Source organism: Diadema antillarum, unplaced genomic scaffold, assembly GCF_040938485.1.
Source record: "Diadema antillarum isolate AM-2024a unplaced genomic scaffold, OU_Dant_1.0 seq00000952_RagTag, whole genome shotgun sequence".
Lineage (NCBI taxonomy): Eukaryota > Metazoa > Echinodermata > Echinoidea > Diadematoida > Diadematidae > Diadema > Diadema antillarum.
This window is the reverse complement of record NW_027271800.1, coordinates 56,109-75,712: the sequence shown is the minus strand read 5'-3', so window position 1 is coordinate 75,712 and position 19,604 is coordinate 56,109. Positions and strand designations below refer to the sequence as shown.

The 19,604-nt window shown below is 35.4% G+C and overlaps 1 protein-coding gene across 1 annotated transcript; it reads left to right on the top strand.

Annotated features, from left to right (window-relative positions):
• The first annotated feature begins 728 nt into the window (after positions 1–728).
• On the top strand, positions 729–19,247 carry LOC139741760 (uncharacterized). Its single transcript, XM_071652344.1, has 3 exons — positions 729–1,908; positions 16,019–16,174; positions 19,045–19,247. The coding sequence occupies exons 1-3, from the start codon at positions 729–731 to the stop codon at positions 19,245–19,247; spliced, it is 1,539 nt and encodes a 512-aa protein (XP_071508445.1).
• The last annotated feature ends 357 nt before the right edge of the window (positions 19,248–19,604 follow it).

Below are 19,604 nucleotides of genomic sequence, written 5' to 3'. Positions count from 1 at the left end.
CTCACTTCTAGGCCCTTTATTATTTTCTATTTTTGTTAATGATATGCCATACAAACAAAATAAACTCACCGTGAATGCAAAGAAATGTGAAGTAATGTTTCTCGGTACACATCAGCGATTGAAAAAGTGCCAAACAGTACTTAACAGTTGTCATATTTATATAGATGATAATGAAATAAAGAGAAATGAATGTTGTAAATACTTAGGTGTTATTATTGATCAGAATTTATGTTGGAAACAACATGCTGATTATGTGAAGAAAAAAGTGTTAAAGTTGTTATATCTATTTCGTAGAATAAGATTGTATATTGATAGACGCACGGCATTATTGTTTTACAAATCAATTATTCAGCCTAATTTTGACTACTGTGATGTAGTTTGGGCAAACACATACAAGTCCTATCTTAATGAATTACAAGTATTACAAAATCGGGCACTTCGGATTGTACTGAATGTGGATTATTTATTTCCTTCGCAAAATTTGTATGATGTACTTAAACTAGAAAGACTTAGTGTGCGTTGGAGAAAACACTCAGCATGCGTTATGTACCAAATAACCCATAATTTTTGTCCATCATATTTAAGCAGTATGTTTCATGTGCGTGAAACCCCATATGTAACGAGATCTGGCAAACATAAACTCAAACTCCCCCAACCCAAAACTAATTATGGTATACGATCTTTCATCTATCGTGGCGCAAAATTATGGAATGACCTAGATATAATATATGCAGAGGGTAAGACAACTGGAGAGAAGATATCGTCACTCCCGAACTGAAATCAATCGCCAGATCCTTAAGAATGAATGTCATTTCTACAGCAAGCAACTTGCCAAGGCAAAGCAAGAGTTCTACTCCGAGCAGCTTGACGACTGTGACGTTCATCAACTCTTCCAGAGGGTTGATCGTCTGACTTCAGCCAGTGCCAAAAAGGTCCTCCCATCTGATAACGACCCAAACGAATCTCTTGCCGATCGGTTTTCTGATTTCTTCACCGACAAGATCGATGACCTCGTCAAGTCATTTCAGAAATTACCCTCGGATAATCTATCTCACATCAGTTTTCAAAGCACTCAGCACTGTTTTCATGCTTTTTCACCGATAGTGCGGAGCCAAGTTCAGAAAGTTATTAGAGAGTCTCGATCAACCTCCAGTCGACGTGATCCAATTCCTACTTGGCTGCTGAAGAACTGTGTCAATGAATTAACTCCGGTTATTACATCCATTGTCAACGCTTCCCTCAAGGATGGTCATTTCCCTGATTCTCTGAAGCATGCTCATATAACTCCGATCCTGAAGTCATCTAAATTTAGTCCGGATGAACTTAAGAGCTATAGACCGGTCTCTAATCTTCCGTTCCTCGGAAAGATTATTGAAAGACTCGTGTTGTCTCAATTTCAAGATCACCTGTCTGAGCACAATCTTTACTCTGAGATGCAGTCAGGCTACCGGCCACACCACAGTTGTGAAACTGCCCTGCTAAAAGTCACAAACGATATTCTTCTCTCTCTGGACAAGGGTGAGGAGGCAGTTCTGCTGCTATTGGATTATTCGGCTGCCTTTGACACCGTGAGTCATGATGCCCTGCTTAGCCGTTTGCATGATAGATTTGGACTTAGTGACACTGCCCTTGAATGGTTCCATTCCTACCTTACTAATAGAACCCAGTCTGTCGTCGTTGGTGGTTCTGAGTCACAAATCACCTCCTCCAACTTCGGAGTTCCCCAAGGGTCTGTGATTGGCCCACTGGCCTTTACACTCTTCTCATCTCCATTAGAGGATGTCATCAAGCACCATGACATAAGGTGTATGACCTATGCAGATGATACTCAAATTTACCTTGTCTTCAAAAAGCAGCATCAGTCTACTTCTATACAAAGACTCAGTGCATGTGTCTCGGACATTAAGAGTTGGTCAATACGGAATGGTTTGAAGCTAAATGAAAGCAAAACAGAATGTATACATTTCACAAGCAGGCACAGGATTTCAAGCCCAATTAGTACAATTTCTTTAGATGATACTACTATACAATGCTGCACAGATGCAAGGAACTTGGGTGTCATATTTGATTACAATCTGTCTTTGAAAACTCATGTGAACAATGTGTGCAGATCAGCCTCATTTGCCCTACACAAAATTGGCAGCATCCGCCAATTTCTGACGAAAAAGACAACCCAGAGACTCGCTCAGGCACTAGTTATGTCTCGCATTGACTTTTGCAACAGTCTCTTGTATGGTTTGCCTGATGCGCAAATCAACAAACTGCAGAGAGTTCAAAATTCAGCTGCCAGGCTTATTGCTAAACGTCGTTCACGTGAGTCGGTTACCCCACTACTGAGAGAACTCCATATGTTAAGAATCCGCGAACGAATTAACTTCAAGATTCTTTTGTTAACTTTTAAATGTTTGCGAAATATTGCACCGGTTTATCTTCAACAGTTGATAACTGAATACCTACCCTCCCGGAACTTGCGGTCTAACAACAAATCACTTTTAATACCTCCTCCTGTCAATACACAATCTTATGGTTCTAGAGCTTTTCAGTCAGCATCACCTCAACTCTGGAACAGTTTACCTGAATGCTTGAAACAAACAGACTCAGTAGACAAATTTAAATCCATGTTAAAAACGTATTTGTTTATTGAATAGTATTATGACTGTGTTTCATGTCTTATACCGTTACTGAAACTGTACCTTCTTCTTCTTTCTTTCTTTCTTTACTTTCCTCTTCTTCCCTTTCTATTGTTTTCTTGTTCCCATAGCGCTTAGAGACATTTTATGTAATAACGCGCTATATAAATGTTGTGAATTATTATTATTATTAATATATGGTAAATTTGTTTCAGTTGAGAGTTTTAAACGTTATTTGAAGACTATTCCAATTGCATTGAATACTTTATATTATTGAGTTTATGGCATTTTGATTTGGTATAATGTATGAGATATTATTTTTGTTTAGCTCTTTTTTTCTCTCTCTCTCTTCTTTTTTCCCCCTCCTACCTCTGATTTTTTTTTGCTCCTTATTGTTTGAGTTTTTTTTTCCTTATATGTACCTCGCGTATACTTATATTTGTTTACTGTTTCAGCTAAATTTGTGTATTTCTTGTACAGTCATTCTTTTCATTTGTTGTTGTTTTTTACTACTCTCCCCTATTGAATGTTTTGTGTATTGTTATGTTGTTTTTACTTTGGTTGGACCCCTTCGAAAAACAGCAATTTGCTGAAAGGGCTATCCATCCCACAAGTGGTAAATAAATAAATACAAAATACAAAATACTTTTACTTTAATGCCTTCATATATGGGTCAGAATTTTGAACGATGTACAATTGAGCCAAAACAAGGCAAAATTTAAAAAGTAGGAAATTATCCAAATCATTCATCTTACCTGAAAGAGTATAACTGAAGCTTTAATATGAACCCAATTATACCAGGATTTTCCCACAGGAACAAGTTTTTATTCACCGCTGAAGTTTACCATGTCCAGAGTAGCGAACGTCCGTAAGGAATAGTAATGCACATACATTTGAATACCATTTAACATAGTTTCCAAAGATCTGATTCAGTTCAAAATCCTAACGAAATATCTTAAGGGACATGTGTACGTGATTGTAGAATATTAAGCTTGTACACTTAACCTGTACGTAATGGTAGACAACTGATGATTTAACTAAATTCGTCATTTCTGTGAAAATATTGCTCTTCCGCTAAACACTTTCTCCACTTTACGCGCATTTTACAGAAACTCAATATTTTCACCTCTTATTTCACTATCCTATACTTTAATCCTCACTCCCAAATAATAATATACCTTTTTAAGATGTATCTCATCTGGGCAGTCTCTATCACCCAACAAACATAGCATAGTTTTCATCACGGAGGTTCGCATGTAGCTCACGGACGTTCGGAACAAACAAGATATTGAACAATGCAGCTCTCTTGAGTTGGAAACGCATTCTACTCACAACAAACAGCAATTTCATGTCGAGACCAAACTCCTCTGCAAAATCCTGAACAGATATTACCAATTCTCCATTATATAAGCTTGTTTATCTTCTCATACTGAGGAATCAAAGAAAACGCTTTTTCCATCTCTCGTAAATGAACGTACAAACGTACGTGTAATCTCAGTGACGTAGTCCATCCTTGAGAACTAATATATTTATCAAAATTTCGCTATCATGAAGTAAATATTCAGGTCCTAAACTTCAATAAAGTCTACAATGCAAAATCTGCTTTTTATATAACGAACATGGTCACAGCTAAAATTATGACAAAGAATTGATATAGAAAAACAACAGAAATGCGCTCCGTTATAGAAATACGAAGTTTAGCTGGGAAGGGCAAACGAATACGTTAGGAAGAAATCCCTCTGTGTTTGCTCCTTGTGTTACACACTGTTACCGAGAAAAAATTGTGTTATTATATCAGTCAGAAATGATGATAGGTTCGATACTGCGAAGTTTCGTCATAATAAGACACAATAAGTCCATATATCTTGGATGGATGTTTGTGACTTCGATATTATACAATATGGTTTGTTATAACAAACCTTTTGTAGCGCGTCATTTCGGAGGCTCGTTATTCATACAGTTTGTCAATACGAAAATTGATAGAGTTCGTATAATCATGAAGCTTTTTTATTCGGTAAATGATAGGAATCTCCGAAGGTTATCCGAAAGGCTTATTAATTGGAACATGAAAACTTATGTACGCTTATTCAAATGTGGAGAAACAAGTTAATAACTAAAATCCTCCAACTTCAAAACCTCATAATAACCGTTTTCACCTAAACGAATATCAGGCCCATTCCACTTTTAGAAGAACGGACCTAAAATAATGATCCTTAATATCTATTTTTCGAAGAACATTTCTAATAACAAACCTCCTGAATTAACTACATTTTTTTTTTCATTTTGGAATAACAAACCTTTGGACATCGGAGTAACGAATCCTTGGAAGAGCGAACGTATCAAAGTGCAATCTTAAACCTATTCTTAATCATTACTTTTTTTTAAACATGTGTTTTCAAAGTAAGCACAAAAGCACAAACAAACTGACGATCTCTCTGTCTCTTAAATGTAAAATGAAAAAAAAAATCTTGGAAAAAATTACAATTGAATATTGCTTTTCATTGATGAGTATAAAACAACACCATGTGATGATAAGCGGAGGATTTGTGTGTTTTCATCAGACAATAATTGTATACTGCATGATTTTTGTTCGCTTGTGACGGCATTTCGATGAATAAAAAACATAAACAAACAAACAAAAACTTCTCCAGAGGAATTTGGTATAACGGGAGTGCACTGGCAATTCTTTTCTCTGTGTGTTGGAGCTCGATCCCTTCTCTGTTTCTCAGTCATTTTCATTCAAACGCTTCCACGTCCTTTTGAAACTTTTCCGTTTCTTATTCAACACATGCTCATTCCAGACTTCTTCCGTCATTATCCTGAATGTGATTGCGTAGCACTTTTCGGATTTGTTTTGGTTTGTTTTGTTTTGTTTTTGTTTTCTGTTTGGTCGCAGCATGTTCAGGCTATTGAGGGAATGAAAGAAAAATCGTCATGAAGAGAAAAATAAGAATGAATTAAGGCATTTAATATCATGACAATTACAGCGAACGTCCGTTATGGAGACCAAAACTGGATGTGTTCTGTTTGAGACGGCAGCTACCATACTCAAAAGATAAACACTTAGAGCACCTGTCACTAAAAAGTGGCACTGATCCTCTTTCTCCTACTATGTAATCCATTGACTTATTCAACCAACGAACATCCGTGAAAAAAACGTTTTCCGTTTGCTATTACAGGTAAATTGAGTGCTGAACGCTATTCACTTTCGGGTATGAGTGGCTCGGTGATTTGGTAATATTTTCAACTAACTTTAATCTTATGTGCAGTGATATATTTGTAATTGTCAGAAATTTCCTTTCTCGGACAGAACGTCCGTGAGCGAAACTTTCAGAACCTGTAACAGTACAAATTGTCTCCAGAACCTCATTAGAAAGAAATTTAAACGCACAGAAATTACAGATTACGCAAAATTCCATTTTCCCATAACTTTGTTTAAAGTGTTTAGCTGTTTTTGTATAATTAGAGGGAAAACAAGCGTAAAATTGTGAGTAAATTTTCAATTGTTTGTTCATCACGATCACATAACGCCTTAAACATTCTGAAAGTACTGCTCTAAACTCATTGTTTACTTTGTAAAACTATATTTGTCGCTATTCGAGCCAAAAGTTTAAAAGAATACAGGACACTTTCGGGACAAGTTATCCCTATCGGAGGGATTGCATACGTCACGGACGTTCTCTGGAATTATCACGGACGTTCGTTCTACTACTAGGGTCATGTTCCAGGACGGATAACTAATCGGCAGAGAGTACCTAGCCTTCCTAACTCTTTCAAAAATTTGAAAAGGTATTGTCGATGCAAATTATAAGAAATTTGACATCCTTATAACATATGTATTGCTCAGAGGGGGATCAGGAGGTGAATTTTCAGAGAAAATATCAATTATTTGCTTGGTTTTTGGTGAATTGCATGGTCCAAAAACTGCGGACGAACCTCAGTCCGCTCCAAAAATGGCATGCAGCTCCTCGGCAAGAGAGCCAAAGGTAAAATGCACCTTCGCCATCAAAGCAAGATGGTGTCCCACTCGAAAACGTTTTAATCATCACGGACGTTCTTTTTTTCTTGGAGGTTCGTCTAAAAATACAATTTCGGTTCCTATTTGACAAAGGATGGACAGAAACTCAAAACAAACATATCATCGTGTTGCTAGATCTTAGTTGATTACGACTCAGAACAATATCGCCAATAACGTTTCATGGGCTACGATCTTTATTAGAAAATAGCGGAAGCACGTCCGTGACGAAAACTGAGTATAATTTTGCATAAAAGAATATTACGTCCCATGTACAGCCAGCAGACGTACAATTTTTGCAGGATATGTTCATTAGGTGGAACACCAAATTTTCGTATACGTTACAGTTGGGACAACAAAGTACAATTTGCAGCAGCGATAGAAATAAAAGCATCACGGACGTTCGTCTGTTTAGGACTTTGATATTTTAATTGTTCTCTGTAGTTTTGTACGTGCTCATAAAGTTCTTATAATTTTGTGGTACATACCCATAATATGTCAGATCCAAAACATGGTCAGATAATAGATGCCACGTACCATTAAAAATGCACATCATTAGTTTGAAAAACAAAAATTATTGTGAAAATAGCGTTTTTACCGTATTTTTACGCTTTAAGTCCTTGTGAAATGAAAAATATCAGGCAAAAGTCAACCAAACCATATATTTCCTCAAAGGAAATTTACCAATCTTTGAGATGACATGAAAAAATCTGGTTTCGTAGATCATCCTGGCGTGTTCTTAGGGAAAGAATGTCATAAGGTACGAAAATTGGCAATTGTACATCGTTCAAAATTCTCACCCATATAGACATGGGTTCAAAGGGAGTTAGACAGTTGGACTCCTTCTCTTGATCCTCCTAGGTTTTATAAAATTCAAGTCGCGTAAAGGGGACAATGTTTTGTATTCAGGCATCCATTTGCCACTTTGCAGAGTGGATGCAGTAAGAATAGAGTGTGACTTACAAAACAAGTCATTTGCATGAATTAATTTTGTATCATAGCTTTGTTGACAGATCTAGAGACCTAGCAAAAAGTTTTCTGTAAGACAGTCTTTGTCTTTGCTGCTTTGAATGCACTGTCCTTGATGAGCTTAGCAAAATGAATGACATTGTTGAGTCACTTTTCATTGAGATTACTGTTCCCGGTAATAAAAACATTGTAATAGGTATTATTTACAGACCTCCAAATTCCAACAACAGAGACTTTTTATCATATCTCACTGAGGTGCTTACAAACCCTTTATTTATAAACTCAAACTCTTTTATATTCGGTGATTTCAATATTGACTTCTTAAAGCATACAACGGACAACATCTCGGGAGAATTTCTTGAGACATTCTTATCCTTTTCTTTCTAACCTCTTATTTCGAAACCGACACGCGTTTCACGTCAGTCAGCCACTCTAATTGACAATATTTTTAGTAACGTTTTAACCCTTCCAAATTCGTCGATAATCTTATCAGATATTACTGATCATTTTCCAATAATGACGCACCTTAAATTTAGCCATATTAGTAATAATTCATCCCAGCGATATTTGAGGCGTAAAGTAACCCAAGAAAATTTGTCTTCTTTTTGTGCTTCCTTGGATAATGTTAATTGGGATTGTGTGTTTGATACTGATGACATTAATTTGGCTTTGAATAATTTTTTGGAAATTTTTGATAATCATATGGATATTCACATTCCTAAAAGAAAGGATAAGCGGGGGAATTATAAAACAACTCCAAAGCTTCCATGGATTTCCAAGTCTATTTTACTTTCCATAAATAGGAAAAATAAACTGTTTTATGTATTTAAAATGAAAAAAACTGAACAAGCACGAATTAAATATACTTTGTATAAGAATACTCTCACTAAGATAATACGTATTGAAAAGAAAAAATATTATCATAAACAATTAGAGAGATATAGGTGTGATATGAAAAGTACATGGAACGTATTGAAACAAGCAATGAATATTGCAAATGAAAAGTTAAGTATTTCGAAAATGAGATTTAATGATGAAATTATTGATAATCATGTTGATATAGCAAGTGTTTTTAACATATATTTTACAACAATCGGAGAAAACCTTGGTCAAGAAATTCCCGATACTAATAAACATTTCTCTGATTTTTTAAATCGATATAATATGAATTCAATATTTTTTACCCCTACCACGAGGTACGAGATTACTGATATTGTATCTGGTTTGAAAAACAAAAAAAGTTCCGGTTATGATGACATAAGCAATATGATTTTGAAAAGTGTTATATCTTCTGTTGCGGATCCTTTGGCACATATTTTTAATTTGTCAATGTTAACGGGTGTGTTTCCGGAGCAAATGAAAGCAGCTAAAGTTATTCCCATATATAAGAATGGAGATAAGTTAGATGTTAGTAATTACAGACCTATTTCTTTATTATCTGTTTGTCCAAGATTTTAGAGAAAATTATATATAAAAGAACGATGAATTTTCTAAAGATGTGTGATGTTTTTACAAATTCGCAGTTTGGATTCCGAGAAAAGCATAGCACCTGTCACGCTTTGCTTAATTTTGTTGACAAAGTAGCACATGCTTTAGACAATCGCTCACATTTGATTGGTATCTTCCTGGACTTCTCCAAGGCCTTCGACACTATAAACCATGATATCTTACTCTACAAGTTGTCTCATTATTGTATACGTGGGAAGGCCTTGGAGTGGTTCAGGAGTTATCTAACTGATCTCAAACAATATGTATTTTTGAACAATCATAATTCTGATATGAGAGAACTGAAGTGTGGCGTGCCACAAGGTAGTTTATTGGGCCCACTATTGTTTATTGTTTACATTAAAGATTTTTGTGCTTCGTCAGATGTGTAATCGTTCATACTTTTTGCCGACGATTCAAATGTTTTTTACTCACATAAAGTAATAATATTCTTGTGCAGACAGTTAATTCCGAATTAGAAAATTTATGTGAGTGGATAAAAGCAAATAAGTTGTCTTTGAATATCCAAAAAACAAAATATATGCTTTTTAGTAACACTTTAGATAATTTAAATATGGACATTTGTTTTGGTGACGCTGTCTTAAAAGTGTTTCCCATATAAAGTTTCTCGGTGTTATAGTTGATAACAAACTTTCTTGGAAATTTCATATTGATAATGTATGCAAGAAAATTTCACGTAACATAGGTGTTATTAATAGATTAATCTGTCTATTCCTCAGCATTCGTTGTTAACATTGTATTCATCTTTGATATTGCCTTATTTAAATTATGGAATTTTGGTATGGGGAAACACGCATCAATTATTATTGGATAGGATTCTACTGTTACAAAAGAAGGCTCTTCGCATTATTTGTAATACCGTTCCATATTCACATACAGATCCTTTGTTTTTCGATAACAAGATTCTGAAAATTAAAGATTTGTTTTTATTACAATTAGGGCAGTTTATGTATACTTATAATAATAATTGCCTCCCGTTTGTATTTAACTCCATGTTTATGCGTAACCGGACATACCATAGATACCCAACTAGACAGTCAAATGAATTTCAGTTACTCTGTTAAGAACCTTGCTAGCTCAACAGACTTTTATTTATGTAGGTCCAAGATTGTGGAACTCCCTTCCTATGGATATAAAAAATGCACCTTCATTGAATTCTTTTAAAAAGAGATTGAAAATGTTTCTTTTGAAGTCTTATAATGTAACTGAATGTATCTAATTTTGTAATATTTCTGTGAGCACGATATCATCTTCTCTTCTTTCACTGTAAGGCTGCTTTCTCTCGAGGCACCAATATTATTTTTACTACCTGGTAGTATTCTATACGTGCTCTCGTCCTCTCGTCCTCACAGTTGAATCTCTTCCGCTGGAAAGCTGCTCGACAATGTGTCACTTTCGAAAACACTTGGCTGATTGTCTCTGTGGGCTTTCGCCCTTGTTGTATGCATCATTGTTGTATGCATTAGTGTACTAATGTGTTATATTCTTCCCTTTACATTTTGTAACCGTATGATAACTGGAGGCGACCCTATAGGGTACAATGGGAATCATCCTGTACCAACGTCTCCTACATGTATATTATTGAGTCGGTAATGGCATATTCACTTTTGTAAACATAAGTTATGTATGTTTGTTAATTGTTCCAGCCGAAGGGACGTTCTCCGACCCACCACATGCCTCACAAACAGGGTCCCCATTCAGCCCATAACATATACATGTACGTTTTCATTTATGACCAAAATATCAAGTTTTGTTGTTGTTGTTCTTGTTTTTTTTTTAAAACTATTGAAACTAGATCAAAGTATTCTATGCATGCCTCTGTCATGCCTCACCGAGGTTTCCATGATTACCGGTGGCCTGCATGAGGTTGCCCCGAATGCAGAATTCTGTTTATTGTTATAATGTGTTGTTGTACGTCGGGTTGACTGGGTGACTTGTTGCGGAGGGTGGAGGGGGGGGGGGGGGTGATCCATGGGTTCATTGACTTGACGTCGATGCTAGACCATAGTGTACTTACATTGATTTCTCATTGCAATTTTGATTTAAGTTTCAAACTTTATTCTTAAAATCTCTAAAGATTCTCTCTCTTCCTCTCTCTCTCTCTCTCTCTCTCTCCCTCTCTCTTTACCAACCGCGGGTTTTGCCGGTATTCAGTGGTAAAATTTACGAGAAACTTTGCTGTTCATGTCACTCTCATTACCGAAATCGTGATATTGTTCTCAGTTCAGTTATAAAGTTTACGTTTATTTTCTAAAGTTAATGTTAGAACCGATAAATTCAGAGCTGGTTTATTGCCGTTTTGATTCTATGTTGCTTTGCGTAAGGCAGATAGTTACGGTCGATTATTACTCTTCAATACTTTTTTTTTTCTTTCTTGTGTTTTTGTGTGTCTATGCTCTGCAGTCCTGCAGATCATGTCAGTAATTTTGTTTCAGTCACTCCTCCTAATGGTCAGTTACAGCACGTCACGCACCGATGCACCTCATCGTATACATCCCGTGTATACGGTGTGCACTGCACTTCCCGTTGCACCATACTTCATGATAGGCCATTACTGCGTAATGTCACTCATTGTAAATGGATTTTGATTTTGGAATAGATGACCAACAGCTAGTCAACCACACAAGCCAGTATTTCACTATCAATGAATTCAACAGTCAGTTTTTTTTCAATAAGGCAAATCAGACTTGTGCTAATTTCAGTTTAATTCACCTTAATTCAAGAAGCTTAACTAAAAATTTCGATACGTTTGAATTATTTTTAAGTTCCCTCAATGATTTTCCATTCTCCGTTATAGGAGTCACCGAAACATGGTTGCACACCAATTCCCCGGACCTATTTGGCATTGAAAATTATAATTTTATTCGTAATGACAGAAAACATGGCATAGGAGGTGGGGTTGCCATGTACGTTAATAATCATATTAGATTTAAAATTCGAACTGATTTGGGTATTCAGGGAGCAGAAAGTTCATTTATTGAAATCTTAAATGATAATGAGAAAAATATTATAGTTGGTACTATTTACCGTCCTCCACAAAATGACGTTCAATCTTTTATTGACAACTTCGACCAATGTGCTAACGAAATTTTTGGAGAAAGAAAATCCATTTTTTTGATGGGAGATTACAATATAGATTTATTACAACCTACCCATTTCCATGACATATTACTTTCCAACTCACTGCATCCCCACATCAATAAACCCACCAGAATAAATAACACCACCAACAGTAAAACATTAATAGATAATATACTGTCTAATGTTATAACTGAAACCTGTATGAACGGTATCCTTTATTCAGATATATCTGATCATTTACCGATTTTTATGATTAATGATAAATCTGTAATAACTCCAATACGTCGCCAACCCAAACAATATTTGAAAATGTATCGAAATGAAACGCCACAAAATATTGAGTCATTGAATCAAGATTTATTCGAAGAACAATGGAATGAAGTCTTTGAACTCCAAGATGTTAATTCTTCCTACGATTTTTTTTAACAAAAACTATTAGATTATTATGATAAACATATTCCTTTAACTCCCAAAGTAAATGGAAGGAAAAGAGCCCGGCAACCGTGGATTACTCAAGGTCTTATACATTCCATTCTTACTCGAAACCGTCTTTATAAAATATCTCTGAGGAAACCTACTCCTGAAAACGTGAAAAGGTATAAAACATATAGAAATAGATTAACTTCTTTGATTCGAGTTTCACGTAAATCATATATTTCAAATAAACTCGAATCTAATAAGGATGATAAAAATGCTCTTTGGCGGATTGTTAATGAAATACTCAAAAAGAAACCTACGGAATGTCCTGATAGCATTACCCATAATGATAAAGTTATTACTAATTCTGATCAAATTGCAAATATTTTTAACAATTTTTTTGTTAATGTTGGTCCTTCTTTAGCTGCATCTATTCCCATAAATGATATCAAAAATTATAAAGATTACTTACCTGAAAGTAATCAAAACTCATTGTTTTTTACTCCAATAAATGAATCAGAAATTATTGATATTGTTCGATCTCTGAAATGTAGTAATTCCTGTGGGCCTGACAAATTAAGGGTGAATTTTTTGAAAAAAATAATCTACCCCTTAGCAGCCCCTCTCACCCATATATTTAATTTATCCTTACTTAACGGTGAGTTTCCAGACTCTTTTAAAATCGCCAAAGTTATCCCCATTTATAAAAGAGAAGATCCATCACTGGTGAAAAATTATAGACCCATCTCATTGTTACCTGCAATATCGAAAATTTTAGAAAAATTAGTTTATAAGCGTCTCTCCTTGTTTATGATTGAAAATGAAATATTAAATGTGAATCAGTTTGGCTTTAGGAAAGGATTTTCTACCGATTATGCTATAATTAAATCTGTTGATAATATTATTGATGCGCTTATTAAAAAGGAGCACATAATTGGAGTTTTTATGGATCTTAGTAAAGCATTCGACACTATTGATCATGACATTTTATTTGAAAAATTACATAATTATGGCGTGAGAGGGATTACTTTGTCATGGTTTAGAAGTTATCTAAGTCATCGAAAACAATATGTTGCATTTAAATCCAGTCATTCGTTCCATTTGAACGTGTCATGTGGTGTCCCTCAGGGATCTATCCTCGGGCCCCTACTTTTTTTGATTTATATTAATGATATCATTAATTCCTCTCCTCGTTTAAACTTCATTTTATTTGCAGACGACACCAATGTTTTTTATTCCCACAAGGATATTGTAACATTGGTGGATACATTTAACATGGAATTGAGTAATATTTCGAAATGGTTTAGAAGTAATAAGCTTTCATTGAATATTGATAAAACATGTTTTATACATTTTCATACGCTTCAATCTCAACCCACCCTTCCTCAAAGTATTTCTATTGATGATATAAACATTGCTGAGAAACATTCAACCAAGTTCCTAGGAGTGACCCTAGATAACAATCTAACTTAGAATACTCATGTCCAGAATATTATAACAGCAATATCTAAGGCAACTGGTGTGTTAAGGAGAATAAAATACTTAATTAATGATCAAACTTTAATGATGTTATACAACACCTTATTTCTACCATATGTAATGTACTGTAATATTGTATGGGGCAACTGTAGCAAAACCAAATTGAACACAATTTTTCTTCTTCAGAAAAAGGCTCTTCGTATATGCACACATTCAAATTTTTTGGCTCACACTGATCCCATATTTTATCGCCTAAAAACCCTAAAGGCCCATGATATACATTCATATTTAACTGCTATATTTATGTACAAACACATTCGAAATTTATTACCATTTTTCCATAATGCCCTAGTTACTAATGATCATATTCACTCATACCCTACCCGTCGTTCCCATGATTTTCATTTAAGTAATCCAAAGCTTTTACTTGCTCAAAAGTCGATTAGATATCACGGTCCGGATACATGGAACACTCTTCCTGAAGAGTTGAAACAGTGTGCCTCCTTGTTTTCATTCAAAGCAAACTTAAAGAAGCATATTTTATCACAGTATACTTCAAATACGAATTAAGCCCGAATAATTTATATGACTTATGTTGGTCTCCCGATAGTAGCAACATCGTAAGTCATTCCCTCTTCCAGCAAACCAATTTTATCATTCCAAATCCCAGCCTATCTGCCCCTGTGCACTCTCAAGCACTCGCACGCACATTCACCACCTTCACACATCAGAGTTTATTTTCCCCTGCTATCCTCGCAGCAGAATTTGTATTGTTTACCAATTTACCTACCTACCTTTTCCTCGGGCCGGCCATCTTTTCAAGCAATGCTTACAATGGCGGCCCTCTGCATTATCATTTCCTAAATATAATATTGTTATTGTAATCCCAGCTGCATAGACATGCATACTGTAATATCATTAATTTCCTTTTATATCATTGTTTATGCAAGTCAAACGACTCTGTTTCAAATATACTTTGTATATTTCCCATGTTCACGATTATTCAGTTTATGTACAATGTATATTGATTTGCAGAAAATAAAGTATCTATCAAACAAACAATTTTTTGGATTCTCTCTCTCTCTCTTCCTCTTTTCCCTGTTTTTTGTTCCCTTTTTTTCATACTTTTGCTATCTTTTTTTTTCTCTATTCCCCACTTCCCCAGTTTCCCGCACTCTTTGTAGTTGTAAGTTTTCCCCCCATTTCCCCCCTTTCCCTCAGAGGTATCCACATGTTACAAGCTTAGTCTTTTGAGTGGGTACCTCCACTTTTTTTTCTCAGGGTGTATATAGAGTGTGTGTATCTTTATTGTACTGATCATGTAGACATGAACATGTTGTTAATCCTGTTTGGTTATATACATTTGCAACGATTCGCATGTCAAATTCATAATAATGTTTCTTGTACATTCTGTTGAAGGAAGAAAGTGAAAATAAAGTTTGAATTTGAATTTGAATTTGAATTTCTGTTGATATTCTATCTGGACAAATAGGCATTCTGTGTACCATAGGCATGTCTTCAGCTATTACACTATATAATTATAATATTCATTAGTGTGTTCTTTCATTTCCGATTAGCATTTTCAGGTTACACGCACAGCTTCCCCGGGGTAAAGTTCATCGGTCTTGATCATATCCAAAAAAAAAAAATGACAATGACGACTCTTTCGATGAATTGATGTAAATAAAACATTTGTCAAAGTAGGCATGGTAGGGAGAATTTCATTCAATGACTTTCTGTAACAAAACGCGTGATCATCATTCTCCGTGTTATCTCTAATACCCTGCAACACGTTGTGCTCATTCAATACAATAAGTGCTCGTTCAATACTCATACCATGTTTGAATGGAGCATTCCATTCAGTACTATACCAATAAACTGAAGCAATAGAGCATGAAACTACTGTTCATCAATCTTCAAGGAATACCGTCGGTGAAGCTGGTTGACGGACCCTCTCACCTGGACGGCCTTCTAGTCACCGGATCAGACAACTATGTCTGCTTTGATGGATTTACCAACGCATCTGCGAAACGGGTGTGCACAGAGCTCGGCTTTCCAGCGGCAAAGGAGTTCTCTGGTCAGATTTTGATCAGTAATCATACAGCAGCATGGAAGAGGATTGAACGCCTATCGTGTTCGAACGGTGACTATAGAATTTGGCAATGAAATTAATACTCGATGCGTACTCGAGTGTACAATACCTCTGAGTCACTGAAAGATCAAGATTATTTCGATTAAAAACACATGGTAAAATCATCACTCAATATTTGTTGAATAGTGCAATTTATTTTCATTGTTATAACTTGTTTTCTTTTAAAATTCCCGTCTTATTCGGTTATTACTCTTAACATCATTACAATTTTCCATTACATGGGTCATTTCTTGCTGACTGTTTGTAACATCGTGAGTTCTTGAAACTGACTGACAGATCGTCCTATACATAAACGTTGACAACTACGAAATGAATCAGTGTTTTTAGTAGTAGCCACGATATTCACGTCGATGTGTGCCAATCAGTCGCACCAAAAAAAAAAAAAATAATAATAATATCGACTCAAGAATTCCATTGATTTGAATAAATACGCAGTACCCGCTGCATGCTATAAGGAATACAACCAGCATTAACTGTCGGGCGGCATCTCGGCGGTCTAGTGGATAAGACGCCTGTACGGTGATCAGAAGGTCGTAACTTGAAATCCTGCCCATCCTGCAAGTATGTATGCCCATGTTTTCTTTCGTGGCTACTACTAAAAACTGATTAATTCCATGCATATATTTACGTCGATGTACATTATAGGGCAATTTGTCAATCATTAAAAATCAGTTAAAAAATCAGTCAAAACTCTACGCAAGAATTTCATTAATTTGAGTAAATCGTGAGCTCTAAATTAAGAAACTATTGAATAGCTCAATTGTCCTCGATACCAATGTACAGGATCTCTACGTTTTGATGAATGCTTATCGACAACCACCGAGTGTTCTTCAAACAGAGCTGTTAGGCTCAAATGCCGAGGTAAGACATACGGTATATACAGAATCCATGAATAATTATGCGTACACACTCTTCACTTGTGAACACACTTTTGGCTCGTGTTTTGAAAAAGAAATCGAAAAGATCGAAAAAAAAAGAATCACAATATTCATGACTTTCAGAGGATTACGTCCGGAGATTCGAGTTGTAGGGTACCATTGGCACTTGAAGTTGATGTTGCAAAATATTGGAAGGAAAAGATAGAGACACAATTTTCAGAGTTACTGTTTGAGAAAGAAAACCTCACATGGAGATCCTTAATCTTTAATCCTCCTTGAAATGTTTATCCATGTTTGTATGAATATATATTTGGTTTATGGAATTGATATATTTGTATAATGATTGTTAGTGTTAAATGTTATATTGTTGAAATCGGCGCATTATTTTCACGGGTGTCATCTGTATCATATGTTCTTACAATTGTGATTTGTAAGTTTTGATGTATACCTGCAATTATCTAAATAATTGACCTGGTTATGTATGTTATATAATTCCTTGAATAAAGAAATGATTCCACCACCCCCCCCCCCCCCCCAAAATGTAAATATATATATTTCGCAATATAATCAAACACGTTTACGTACACATTATCACGAACTTGATTTTGTTTAAACTGTGAGAAAAAAACCCTTATCATTATGCCAGTATGCAGTTACAAATCCCCTTTGTTGGATGATTCCCTGTTCCTTAAATTGAATATGCTCTTTATTTCCATTGACTGTATGTTTTCTATCTCTATTTTAATCATCTAAAGTTATTGACACCTGCATGAAAAATGATAAGGATGATATTATAAAAGCCGCACTTGCTGGTTTTCATCATCATATTTTGAAACTGCGTAGAACCCGGATTTCTCGGATGCTACAAGGATAACCAACAGGAATTTCAGGCCGTTTCTAACTTTGGATTTGGCCTTCATTCGGACGAAGAGTGTATATCTGCCTGTTTGGAAAACCTCGTAGATAATAACGTTGCTGTCATGCATCAAGAGGGATGCATATGTTTCCAGTCGGAAGTGTATACAAACGTCCTTTCTGGCGGAAGCTTTTCCCACGATTGGACATGTCCTCTCAGGACACAGCTTGAATCCGACCAATTTTATTCGTTCAACCGTGAGTATCAGAAGTATTTTTTTTTAACAGAGAGTGAAATGAATGCAGCCAAACATCAGTCAACGTAGTAGGTGTTAAGTGGTCCTGATAGTTAAAATCTGTAATGCCCACATTGTTTCGAAATGTTTATAACTTATCAAAAATGATCTTCAATATATATATATATATATATATATATATATATATGTATATATATTTCCATGGCTACTGTATTTGCTACTTCTTCAATGATCATCACAGAAGCACAAATTTGTCCACACTGATGGCATAAAATGTACTTTGTTATTGCACGTACTTGCTTTTAATTGAAATAACAAGTTATTCCAAACCTTCTGGTAAATAATACATGAGTCTTTTAATATTGTTATTTTACAAGAGTTCACTGATCAATTGATTATCACTGATTTTTTATTATCTTTGTGGATGGCATCATACATTAAGATTACAGAAACTACAAGGATTAATTATTATGTATGATATATGGGTAAGTGTATTATTCATATTTCTTAGTGATTCTATACATGGCTTGGAAAAATTGAGTCATACATTTTCCTTGTACGTGTAATAAAAGTGTGTGTGTGTGTGTGTGTTTGTGTATGTGCTGGTCTTTCTGATCTGAGATCCGCGGGTACTTCATTGTCGCGTCGGTCCAATTAAGGGACTAACAAGTGAATTATTATGTTGTAGGAAAAAAAGATATATTGTGATATATTCTCCTTCATTATTATCATGATTGCATATTAACATGGATTATATATAATTGATTATGGGAAGTTAATCCCTGCCTTCTTTATTCATTGAAAGTCTCCGTTGGGTTTTGTGATCATCCGGGGATTGTGCCTAACGGTCTTTGGGACTCGAATATCACACGCTTCGGGTCCAAGATAACTCTCGCTTGTGGCAGAGAGTTCGTCGTGAACGGGAGTGCGACAATGCAGTGTATGGGACTACCAGGGGCGGTCGACCTACTTCCCTGTTTGGAACACTTCAACTCCGTCTTGCCGTGAAGCCAGAAAGGAGACCAACGGTGTGACTTGCAAATACATCCTACAGTATAATCTTGCCTAATTTCGGATAACCACAGTATTTCAAACCAATCTCTCATCAATTAGTGTGGAACAATGACAGATGGTTGTATTAGGAACGACATTGAATTAATACTTCCACGCCTGATGGAACAATTGAACTAAGTAATGCAAATGCGTTTGTATCATTCAAGACTTATTAACTTAAAATCATACAACTCGTAATGCACAGATTAAATGATACCCTAACATGTAAACCATTGGGAAAGATTAGTCTTATCTCGGTCTTTTATGTTCATGAGAATGACTGATGCGTTTTTGAAAATGCCCCTGGATCTT

Bases quoted from the DNA above. Each gene is read 5' to 3' on its own strand.
- LOC139741760 (XM_071652344.1), top strand. From the start codon at position 729: ATGCAGAGGGTAAGACAACTGGAGAGAAGATATCGTCACTCCCGAACT. The intron at 1,909-16,018 runs GTTGGTCAATAC...TCAATCTTCAAG, and splicing joins ATGTGTCTCGGACATTAAGA to GAATACCGTCGGTGAAGCTG. The intron at 16,175-19,044 runs GTCAGATTTTGA...ATTCATTGAAAG, and splicing joins AGCGGCAAAGGAGTTCTCTG to TCTCCGTTGGGTTTTGTGAT.